Raw genomic sequence first — 13,110 nt, 5'->3', positions numbered from 1 at the left:
TTCTATCACATTTAAGCACTGAATCACATATAGATATAATTCCCTTAATGTTTCATTCAGTTTATGTGATTCCACTTTAATTTATCTATTTATCTTTAGCACATAACATTCACTTTTTAATTCAGATCCAGGGGAATACTTTCTTTTATCCTTTTAAACTCTGTGTTTGTCAACCACCATTTATGCATTCACCACACACACACACACACACACACACACACACACACACACACACACAGGGCCATTAGAATAGTCATTTTACCTACTCAAACTACATTTCTCATTTTGATCAAAAATAATGTTATTATAACATGATAATATATCGTATCTTTGATTAAGAATAAAAATGCTTTATTATTAGGAAATAGAGAAAAGCTCTTTTTTAGCAGTCGCATAAAGCTGGATGCTAAGACCTTTGACCCCCTGAGAGGGAAGTCAACAATATTGTAGGTAGAAGACTGTCTTCTACAGTCTTTTCACACACAGTAAGTGAAAAGAGGACTGAGTACACTGTAGTTGATGAGACAATGACATTAATTCTCTACAGAAGCTCATTTGATAAGACTGCAACATGCTTCTTCAGGCATGTAAACCCATCAGATATTACTCAGACATTGTCATGGCAGATCATAATGTGAAAGTGTGTTTCTATCATTTGGCTTGTTTCTTGAGATTAGGATCTTGTTTGTATGTCAGCCCCTCAGCAAGCTGCTACAGTTGCCTAACAGTCTGTTCTTCTTATTCAGTAATACACTCAACAAAAATATAAACGCAACACCTTTGTTACTGCTCCCATTCCCCATGGGATGGACGTAGAGACCTAAAATTCATTCCAGATACACAATATAACCATCCCTCCCAAACAGTGGTCACAAATCTGTCCAAATGTGTGGTAGTGGGCACATCTGCTATATTGAGATAATCCATCCCACCTCACAGGTGTGCCACATCAGGATGCTGATCTGACATCATGAGTAGTGCACAGGTGTACGTCAGACTGCCCACAACAAAAGGCCACCCTGGAATGTGCAGTTTTGTCTCACAGCAAAATGCCACAGATGCCACAAGCAATGAGGGAGCGTGCAACTGGCATGCTGACAGCAGGAATGTCAACCAGATCTGTCGCCCGTGCATTGAATGTTCATTTCTCAACCATAAGCTGTCTCCACAGGCGTTTCAGAGAATATGGCAGCACATCCAACCGGCCTCACAACCGCAGACCTCGTGTAACCACACCAGCCCAGGACCTCCACATCCAGCAGGTTCACCTCCAAGATCGTCTGAGACCAGCCACCCAGACAGCTGCTGGAACAATTGGTTTGCACAACCAAACAATTTCTGCAAAAACTGTCAGAAACCGTCTCAGGGACGCTCAACTGCATGCCCATCGTCCTCATCGGGGTCTTGACCTGACTCCAGCTCGTCGCCGTAACAGACTTGTGTGGGCAAATGCTCACATTCGATGGCGTCTGGCACGTTGGAGAGGTGTGCGCTTCACGGATGAATCATGGTTCACATTGTTCAGGGCAGATGGCAGCTGAGAATGTCCCAGTTCTTTCATGGCCAGCATACTCACCGGACATGTCACCCATTGAGCATGTTCGGGATGTGCTTGACCGGCGTATACGACAGCGTGTACCAGTTCCCACGAATATCCAACAACCTCGCACAGCCATTGAAGTGGAGTGGACCAACATTCCACAGGCCACAATTGACAATCTGATAGACTCCATGCGACGATGTGTTGCACTGCATGAGGCAAATGGTGGTCACACCAGATACTGACCGGTTCTGGGTCCCCAGACCCCCAATAGCGCAAAAAACTGCACATTCCAGGGTGGCCTTTTGTTGTGGGCAGTCTGAGGTACACCTGTGCACTACTCATGATGTCAGATCAGCATCCTGATGTGGCACACCTGTGAGGTGGGATGGATTATCTCAATATGGCAGATGTGCCCACTACCACACATTTGGACTGATTTGTGACCACTGTTTGGGAGGGATGGTTATATTGTGTATCTGGAATGAATTTTAGGTCTCTACGTCCATCCCATGGGGAATGGGAGCAGTAACAAAGGTGTTGCGTTTATATTTTTGTTGAGTGTATTTAGAGTTTACTTTAGATCGAGTAGTTCATTTTAAAGTCTCATGTGTTAAATAATATGCAACATTAGGGTCCTTAAATTTGTTCCTATAGCTCGCCTGCAACAGTGTAGCATCTGGTGTATCATTCAGTACAGCTTCCAGCGAGCAGACCATCTTGTCTGCTCGCTGAGACAATAACGGGAAAAAAGAAGAAAAAAATACACACAAGTGTTCAGGCGAACTAACCGAAGCTTATTTAGAACTTCCAGTGTCACTGGCGCAATAACTCATCGGGCGCATAACAAACATCACAAAGTAAAAGGCTTGTTTATATTTTCATATGTAAAGAGGCATAACCACATTCACTCTGTAACTGCCTTTGAATCTGATACCACATTAGGGCAATTGCCAGGGTTAGGGTTAAACATCACAACAGCTAATTTAACATCTCAGTGCAGCATGACAGGGCACAGAGCTTTTAATGTACCATGCTCATTTTGAAAGCTAACTCCCCAGTGGAGTTCATGTAACGGTGAATGCCTGTTGGACTCAGCACAGCTTCAAAGTGTGTACAGTGTTGAAAACACGCAGTTCTTTGAATCTTTGGGCTGAAGGAAGGACAATACTCGGTGTATAAATGCTCAATCAACAATCATTTATTTCGGTACAATTCACAATAAGAGCATTACAACGTCCGGACGGGAGAGATGCCTGCAGAGGTTCGACAGCATGTCTCAAAATGGTGGCAACTTTCACAGACTTTTATAGCTAATCCCAGCCCCCCTCTTTGTCATAAAAGCTGCATCTTCACATGTTTTTCTAATTCTTAGTGAGCCTAGCTCCTGACCTTGCCTCCCTGTCTTTCTGTGTGAAACTGAAAGGGGGGTAAAGAATGTGGTTTTATCTCTTCTGCCCAGACACCTAGTCTCCCTCTTATGGCCTTCTTCACATGATTCAGCAGTAAAACATTCTCAAGAAGACAGTGTCAGACATTCACAGCTGATCAAGGATACAGAGTAATGCACATTTTGTCTAATGAACTACAAATGATTATGTTTCTTTTATTCAAGAGTATAATAGAGACTAAACTACATACATAGCACACCATTAGAACTAAAGGATAATATATGGCCTGCAGCTGTTAAGCTAATTGACTACCTTGACTACTGGTCATAAAATGGCATATGTTTAACTACTTGTCATTAACAACAGCCACATGAAATTTCACTCTCAACACATTAAAACTGATCAGTTTGCACTAGACAGCTGCTACTTACATAGCAACTCTACATCACTGTAATGTATTCAATACAGTTCAGTTCAATTCTATCCTATTCAGTGCAGTTCATTTTGATTTAATTACAATTTATTTAGATTGTATCTAAATAAATTGTATATATTGTATATTGTATATTGTATAAAAAAAACCCTTTTAACAGAAAAATTAACACCAGTAGAACCAGGCTCAGGGACGGGCCGCCATCTGCTATGACCAGTTGGGGCTGACGGGAGTAAGACACAACAAAAGACACACTGTGGAAGAAAACCAGAGTTTAACTAATGATTAATGACTGTGAAATAATCTGAAATGTCATACTCCCTCAAATAACCTGAATTATATATTGGAAAAAGGTTAAAAGTTCACAAATCTCACATCAGACAATTCACATATACACTTCTAAAAATGACTGGGTTGAGGAAAACGTTTTGCATTTAAGTAAACTACGAAGAGCTCAATAATGCTGTAACTATACAATACTAAAAAAAAATATAGTGCTAATTAACATATTTCTGGTGCTCTTATCAGTACTGATAAGATCCTAAGTAATAGAATTAGATAGTGTGACTATAACTAATAAATCCAAAACATGCGTTTTGCATAAGTGTTGACAGTCAGTTACATTTCATCTTTGTTTTTGCTGCTATTGTAAACTGTTGTTATTATTAAACTGTTCAGAGCTGCATCACATTCTATGAAAGGTACTGAACCCAAAACTTGCTCCTAATTCACCATCATGACCTTAAAGAAAAAGCAATTGCGCGCATAAATGGGTGAATTGTCTTTGTAGTATAAAGAACTTAAAGCAAATAATTAGACTAGAAGTGTTACATGAATGCAGCTTGTTCACCATTTCATACAGAAAAGAGGTGAATAAAAAACACTGGAAGCAATGAAAGGCCCAGGCCACATATATTCTGTTCATGTTAGAGTTTGGGTTTCTCTTTTGTTGAGAGATAAAATCAGCTCAGAGGTTTATTGAAAGATTCAGGAGAGTGAAGGTCACCTCTTTTCATTACTGATGTCTGTAAAGAATAATGTGAAACGCCTCCACATTCTTATGAATCCAACACTGATGAGCATCTTACAACATCATATTATATTACACACAGTAGCTGTAATGTAAAGACGTATTATGGCAATAGCAATTAGTATATTTCTTCCATACAATTACTGTTTACAGTGACTACTGATATTAGATACAATTCGTAGGTTGTTTTTCACATATCACAATTCATATTTCAGTACACAGAATGCAAGGAGCAGCAAAAAATGAAAAAGATTTAAGTGATGTCTGAAGTTATAATTTTCAAAACTCAGACATTAATAAAATAATTCTCTTTTTCTCATCATGAACACACATGCTGTTGTTTATTTTTTACTTACTATTTTTTCACAGCGTCAACTGTAGGTTAATGAAAGTAGTCCCAATTAATGTACTAGTTCTTCCTGTTATGCAGGAAATGGAAATTAATATTCTTGCAAATAATACAATTTAATAAAAATTAAAAATATAACATGTAGGTAAGTAAACACAGCTTTTGCTCATTGCTTTGTTGAAGCACCTTTTGCAGCAATTATAGCCTCGACGCTCCTATTTTCTTTGTAGAAGTTCAAAAGCTCCATCAGGCTGATGTTCCAGAGTGGTCCTGGAGCCACTCGTTTATTATCTTAGCTGTGTCTTAGGGTCATGTCCTGCTGGAAGATGAATCGTCACCCCAGTCCAAGGTCCAGAGTACTCTGGAGCAGGTTATCATCAAGGATGTCTCTGTACATTACTGCTTCATTATTCCCTTGACACTGACCAGTTCTTGCTGCCAAAAACATCCCCACAGCATGATGCTGTCACCACCATTATGCTTCACTGTAGGGATGGCATTGGCCAGATGATGAGCGGTGCCTGGTTTCCTCCAGACATGACACTTGGTTTTCAGGCCAAAAAGTTCAGCCTTTGTTTCATCACACCAGAGAATTTTGTTTTTCATTGCCTTAGAGTGGTTCGGTTGCCTTTTGACAAACTCCAGGTGGGCTGTCATGTCCCCTTTACAAGTGGCATCTATTTGGCAACTCTACCATACAAACCTGATTGATAGAAAGGCTTGTCCATCTAGAAGGTTCTCTTCTCTTCACAAAGCAACAGTGTAGCTCTGTCAGAGTGACCACCAGGTTCTTAGCCATCTCCCTGGCTAATGCCCCAATCTACCCCAATTGCTCAGATTGGTTAGAAAGAGTCCTGGTTGTTCCACATTTCTTCCAGATTCACAGGCGATAGTGGCCACTGTGCTCAGTCAGACTTTCAGTGCTGCAGAAATGTTTCTGTATGGTTCCCCTGATCTGTGTCTTGATGAAATTCTGTCTCAGAGGTGTAGAGACAATTTCTTGGACTTCATGGCTTGTTTTATGGTCTGACATATCATGTCTGACTTCATGACTTGTAGCGTGACTTTCCAAATCATATCCAGTCAACTGAATTTACCACACAAATTATGCTCTAAAATGGCAAAATGTGGAACAAGTGAAGCATTGTGAATACTTTCTGGATGCACTGTATAGTGTTAAAGCCTTATGTGCAGCTCAGTAGAAATATCTAAACTATGTAAAGACATCAAGTCCATGTTATTATAAACATTTTAAAGGGGATCATTATTGTTTTACAGACAGATGATTGATGGGTTTTAACGGGAGCTCAGTTGCGTTTAACACCCCAAGTTAAAGTTATGTACAACACTACATGATGCAATGATCTCAGTGTTGTGTTATCTAAAGAGCCCCCTTTTATTCTGTCATAAAGTAGAATATTAATACTTAAGTGTAAAGAAGAGATAATGAAAACTGAGTTTTTGAGAGACTTCAAGTAGACATGAAACATGTGTAAAGGTAAATTTACACCATGGAGCCCTACTTCAACTTTAAAGACTTATTTCTTAAATCTAGCTTCACAGACAGTGTTAACGTTTTTAAGAGCATGTTTCTATGGTCCTAGTTCCTAGTGATGTGCTCAGTTTAGTTTCTGTTAGGAAAGTCTTTTTTAATTTGTTCTTTATTTTTTTGGTATGGTTGACCGTCAACCTCAATAAATGGCTTGTGCTCAGTGAGTTCATTCTTACATCCATGTATACGCTGCATTTGGCTGGCCGATTAATAACACTAGAAAAAGGTTTTGGGAAGCTAAAGCCTGGCATTAAAAATAGCATCTCTGCAGTTACCTCTATATTCTGCAGCTTGAGTCTTGCTGAGGTTTTATTAGGGCTTGTAATGAATAACCGATGTTGTCACATGTTAGACGCTTTGTCCATCCATCCATCCATCTTCTTCCACTTATCCGGGGTCGGCTTGCTCAGCCACCTCCTACAGCTTGTCCGGGGGAACACCAAGGCGTTCCTAGGCCAGCCGAGAGATATAATTTCTCCAGCGTGTTCTGGATCTGCCCAAGGCCTCCTCCCGGTGGGGTGTGGCATGCCGGAACACTTCACCCAGGGGGCGCATAGCAGGCAACCTTGTCAGATGCCCGAACTACCTCAACTGGCTCGTTTCAATGTGAAGGAGCAGCAGCGGCTCTACTCTGAGCCTGTCCCGGATGGTCGAACATCTCACCCTATCTCTAAGGGAGAGGCCAGCCACCTTTCAGAGGAAGCTCATTTCTGCCGCTTGTATCCGAAATCTCGTTCTTTTGGCCACTACTCAAAGCTCGTGACCATAGGTGGGGGTAGAGATGTAGATCGACTGGTAAATTGAGAGCTTCGCTTTTACGCTCAGCTCTCTCTTCATCACAACAGACCGGGACAGCATCCACATCGCTACGGCCGCAGCAACAATCCGTCTGTCGATCTCCCGCTCCTTTCTCCCGTCACTCATGAACAAGATCCCAAGATACTTAAACTCCTCCACTTGGGGCAGGAACTCGTCCCCAACGCGGAGTGGGCACTCCACCCTTTTCCGGCTGAGGACCATGGCCTCAGATTTGGAGGTGCTGATTCTCATTCCCACTGCTTCACAATCGGCTGCGAACTGTTCCAAGGCGAGCTGGAGGCCATCACCCGATGAAACCAACAGAACCACATCATCTGCGAAAAGCATAGATGATATTCTGAGACCACCCAAGTGAAAGCCTTCCGCCACTTGGTTACGCCTAGATATCCTGTCCATAAAAATTATGAACAGGATCGGTGTCTTATCTAAATTTTCACATTGAAATATTAGTAGCTTACAACGTAGAGAACATTATTACATGCTCATACCAGCTCTTGTTTTTTGTATTCAAATGAGCACTAGTTAACTTTACTGAACAGCACGCTGAATAGTTCTTTTAACTTAAAATGACATTTCTGTAGTTGTTATCATTGCAGAAGAATACAAATTACATGTAAAGAACAAATTGGAAACAAAAACAACTGTTGTTAACAAATCCTCAATTTTATTCAAGTGTGAAGAAAAGCAGATTTTAGTTGAATGACAAGATGTGCTCTCACTAAAATGTGAGATGGAGCATCTGCAGTCACACTGTCAGTACCATGACCTTTAAACCCTCGAAAACATAATTCCTTAAATTACAGACAGCATCTCCAATCTGATGTGCTGATGGGTCTGTGTAGTGCAGAACTGAGTTAAGAATGGAGGTTTTAGTCTGATTGAAGCAGTCTGGGGAGAAAGAGTAAATGCCCTTTCAACTTGTTGTTAATGATAAATGGCAGCAGGGTCTTAAATGTTTTATCTCCACCTTTCTCTCTGCAGCTCTGAGCTTAGCTTTAACAGGTGACACTGTTCCTCTCTCTTCAAATTGTTTAACAAGTCTTTGTTTAAGAAGATATGGGAAACAACTATTTATTTAATATAAAGTACAGATAATATTGATTTGAAAGAACTGATACATTCAAGTAAATTAATTATTTATTCTCCATATTTGTTTGCTTGGCTGTAGATAAATCTCACAGTATCACACATGCAGCTGATCATTGCACCCCTACTGAGCTGGAATTAATCACTGAGCAATCTATCAAAAATATTGTTCTGTTTTCTTGGCTGCCACTAAGTAACTCCAAGCTTCAGTTCCCTCCACAGATTATTATAGGACTGAGGCCTGGAGACTGACTACGCCACTCAGTGCCCTTAATGTGCTTCTTCTATTGCAGTTCTCTTGTTGCCTTAGCAGTGGGTTTTGGGTCACTGTCATGCCGGGAAGACTTATTCATGACCCAGGTCTTCCCGGCAGCAGTATCCAGACTGAAAGAGTAAAAAAACAAATTAAAAATCATACATGAAAAACTAAATGTAAGAAATCTTTAAACAAATTTTAAGGATGATTCAAGGGATGTTAAATGATTCACAAATAATCTAAGATGTATTAATACAAGGAAATGCAGAATCACATTGGTGCATATGTTTCACTGACAGCAGATAAAAGTGTGATGATTCATGTGCTGTCATATGTGAGTATCAGAGTAAAAATTTGACCAAGATAAAATAAATTTGGGTTGTATAGGTGCAATAGTTGGCGAATCATCATTCTTTTCTGTTTGTGCTCCTTTATTTTATTACATTTTCCAATATTTTCTCTCCTCTTCCTATTATTATTCTTTTCTCTTTCATTTTGTTCACATTGTCATACAACACATATAAAGTAATAAATGAAATAACACTGAAAAGAAATGATTAACTAAAAAGATAAAAGTAGCACACGAACAACAGTGTATTCAGATCATAATTCTAATTGTGAAAGCTGCCAGACAGGACAGAGTTAAAAAGAAATCACATCATGTCCTTATATGAATATACATGAGTAGACTTTAAGACTGTAATAGAATTGTTTTGTAATAATTACCACCTCAGAAGGTTAAAATGAGGCTAGCCCTAGCAGTCTCAGTCTTGTTTATTAAATATTTGTTTTTTCTCCCTCTGTCACTCTCAGGAGGGGTGTGCATTGCTCAATCTCTGAAAATTCCTCGTGAGCCGAGACCTGGAGAGTTTGATAAGATAATCCTCCGTTTAGTGGAGACACCCAATGCCCGCGCTGTCATCATGTTCGCCAATGAAGACGACATTCGGTAAAGAAAAAGGTTATTTCTTGTGCATCTAACATGTATTCCAAGGTCCTATTTAATTTGTACTTTATTATGATTATATGATTTTATGGTACTACTAGTACAAAAAAGGGGAAAAACTATACTGTAAATGTTGAAAGAATTTCTTTACTTAAACATGATGAAAGACTTGAGTATGACTGTAGGAATGTGTTCACATAACTGGGCCAGCCATTAGTATAAAATAAAATATTTTTACATGTGCATTAACATGAGTAGGACATGAAAATGTCTTACCCATTCACTAATTGCAGATCTAAATCTTAATAAAAGCCTGAAGCTCATCTTTTTGATAAGCAGGGATAACAAACAAAAAGTCAGGTTTAATTTTAAGCTGATTCAGGACAAACATGAAAAACAAAAGTATTGGAAGAGTCTAAAACTTAGAAAAAGAGACAAAAGCTTAATGGAAGAGCTATCACTGAGGATGCACGTGTGTATCCTCTATCGAAATGATGCATGAAAGTGTCACGGTCATGGGTCAGTGACCCAGTGTTTCGAGTTTGCGTTGTTATTGAACTTTGATTTTGTCAGTATTTATTATTTCTAGTATTTTGGTTTCTATGTTAGCATTCTTAGTATTCTGGTTTTTCTCTCTGTGTTCCATGGATGCTCTGTGTCCCCCTGTCAGCTGTCTCTCCTTGTCAAATCCGCGTCTATGTGTTGTGTTTCCTGTTTTACTTTGTTGTCTAGTTTGGCTTCCTCTGGTCTTATTGTGTTTGATTACTCCCAGGTGTGCTCTCCTCCTGTGTCCCATTCCCCCGTTATCCCTCAGTGTATTTTAGCCCTGTGTTTCTCTCAGTCAGTGTCGTGTCGTCCCCTCATGCTGTTTGGTTTTCCCTCTGTGTGCCTCGTCTCCAGGTTTCTTACTGTTTAGTATTAGTTTCTAGTTTAGTTTCGGTTTTTGGAAGTTTATCGTTTATGGAGTTTTTTTTGTTACTGGAATAAAAGCAGCCTCTTTGAGTTTACGCTTCTGTCTGAGTGGCCTTCATTCTGGGCCCTACACCCTGCCTGCCACAGCCGATTCATGACAGAAAGAGGCATACCGCCAAAAACTGACACCTTTCCTTTTATGGGCTGCTGTCACTCCCCCCTCCCAAGTGATGGTCAGCTCAATGAGCAGAACCCTCTTCTCCACTATGTACCTGCAGCTGGATAGTGTAGTGGTATGACTACACACATTTGGAGCGGGAGTCACAAGTTTGATTCCCACCCTTTATCCAGTAAGAGTCCTGGCTAGACCCCCATGCTAAAAAACCAAGCCCTGCAATGGGCGCGGCTAGGTCTGCAGCCTGTTTGCAGCTCGGACTTCACTACATGTTGTACTCTGTATAATTGTGTATGTGACAAATAAAGGCTGTTGGTTTTACCACATGGCGAAATCAGATCAGAGAGTGGTTGTCAAGACCTTTCTCATAAAGACCAGGTCTTTCCTGAGGTCTACCAGCATTTGCCACCTTTTTACCTGGCTGCCAGTCATGCTGCCAGGCTTCACAAATCCTTGTAGGGCATAATTGGCTGCTGGTTTGCAGTTTGCACAGTAGACAACTGTGCTTTTCTACTTTGTGATAGTGTGGAAGGCAAAGTACACCATGGACCAGTTACCAGTCTAAGAAAGATGGGAAACCAGATGGTGTGGGGGCTGCAGGAGACTCCAGCACAAATCTGAACTAAATAAGCAGTTATAGGATGTATGGAGGATGTATGCTATCTAGTATGTTAAAAGGGTTTGGAGTGAGAAAATACTTGTTAATTACCAGCTGCCATACATTAAATTATTCATAAAGCAATTTTTTTTTACACAAAAAATTAAAATAAACTTAAATTATTCCGTTAATAATTAACTACAAACATTATTTCCTCATTTCTTTCTTTGTAAAATAACAATTTAAATAACCAGTAAATTACATTAATAACAATGGTTGTTTAACAAACAGCTTCATCTGGGAAATTCTTTTATTTCCGAGTAGAGGGAATAGTTTTATTTTATTTATTTATTTATTTTTTTAGTAGTTTTAGTTTAGATGAAGACAGTTTTTAGGCATCAAGCATGAAAGATCTGCAGCGTCTTGTTTTGTGGTGCTTTGGTTGTGTATGTCTTGTGCGTATACTTTCTTGATGTCTTTTTACGCTGCATGTTCATGCTACATACGAATAAAATATTGAATGAGAATTGGCTCCCTCTTCTCCCCTTTGACTGTCTCATCCGTCACCTGTGATGCTAAAAGGAGAATCCTGGATGCAGCAAAAAGCAACAATCTGACAGGTCACTTCCTGTGGGTGGGATCCGACAGCTGGGGGTCCAAGATCTCTCCGGTAGTCCAGCAGGAGCGGGTAGCCGAAGGCGCCATCACCATCCTTCCTAAGAGGGCATCTGTGGATGGTGAGGCCAGAAACAACCTTGACTTGACCAGATTTTCAGGATGTTTTGAAAGAAATCCTGATTTTAATTATGTTTTCCTTCTTTTGGTAGCATTTGACCGTTACTTCAAGAGTCGCTCTTTGTCCAATAACCGCAGGAACATATGGTTTGCTGAGTTCTGGGAGGAAAACTTTAGCTGTAAACTGGGCATGCATGGCAAGAGACCTGGCAGTCCCAAGAAATGTACAGGTATCTTTGTCTTTGTCATTATCAATGTACAATGACATTTATTCACACAATGCACCATTGCACCAATAGCCCATAACACTATTGCATGAGAACACCATCACACATGTGACGTTAATAGATAGGATACACAAATCATTTCTCTTCTTCTTCCTTTCCTTTTCTTCTTAATCATATATTTTCATTTACCTCTGTGACCCAGCTATGGGTTGAAGACATATATTTTCCTTTTTTTTTTAATACTTTAGTAGTTTGAAGCTGATGTATGATTTTAGCCAAAGCAGATTTGACTGGGAAAAACTAATAATTTACTTCCTTGATGATGTTCTCAATACACAAATTAAAGAAAACACGTTTTTGCCTTATAAACACTTGTTTCTTCATACCAGAACACATGCAGTAATCTTCTCCCTAAAGTGGCAGCCTAAAGTCACATCATGGAAATCTAATGTTTTCCTGCACTCACTCTGATTTCAGAGGCCTAAAACAGGAAATAAAAAACAGGTACTTTCCATTTGTTACATTCCCTGATTTTAGGAAATGTGTTCAGAAATTTGCAGCCGTGCAAGGTCCAATATTTGAGTACACACTAATAAAATCTTAATCTTGCAGAACACAGCTGCAAGTGGCAATTTATGAAAAGTATATTTTTATATTTCATGCTTTAATGACATTTTTTCAATTTATATAAAAAAAATTATGAAAAAATTTGAAAAAGTTTGATATATGAAGCTAAAATGTCATAGCAATAAAAAAAATGCTTTTCTAGATTCTTTTTTGTTGGTGGTGGTGTTGTTGTTTTTTTTTTTTCTTTTTAAGGCCCAGACCAGCTGACTTGTTTTGAATACAGATAAAACCATGATAATCCTGCAAAGGCCCAGATTTGGAAAACACTAGTTAAAAAAAACAACCTTACATTGGAAAAGACAACAGTTTGCTTTTTATCCCAAAAGACAAACAGAAGAAATCTGCTTGGGACTGCCATTAGCACTCAGCACTCCTAACCAGGAGTGCAGAGAGGAAAGAGGAGGAGAGAGCAGGGGAATACACAAAACAAAAGG

The 13,110-nt window shown here is 39.6% G+C and overlaps 1 protein-coding gene across 2 annotated transcripts in view; it reads left to right on the top strand.

The window, feature by feature from the left end:
- The window catches only part of LOC309710365 (metabotropic glutamate receptor 8-like), a 143,206-nt gene that overhangs the window by 101,761 nt on the left and 28,335 nt on the right, over positions 1–13,110 (top strand). For both annotated transcript variants that reach the window (XM_082539751.1, XM_082539750.1), the window contains exons 4-6: positions 9,270–9,405; positions 11,670–11,824; positions 11,915–12,052. In XM_082539751.1, coding sequence (XP_082395877.1) covers positions 9,270–9,405; positions 11,670–11,824; positions 11,915–12,052 — 429 coding nt within the window. The remainder of the gene's footprint in view (positions 1–9,269; positions 9,406–11,669; positions 11,825–11,914; positions 12,053–13,110) is intronic.

This window comes from Aulonocara stuartgranti (assembly GCF_965226115.1).
Source record: "Aulonocara stuartgranti genome assembly, chromosome: 7".
NCBI classification, from domain to species: Eukaryota; Metazoa; Chordata; class Actinopteri; order Cichliformes; family Cichlidae; genus Aulonocara; species Aulonocara stuartgranti.
This window is presented reverse-complemented; position numbering and strand designations above follow the sequence as displayed.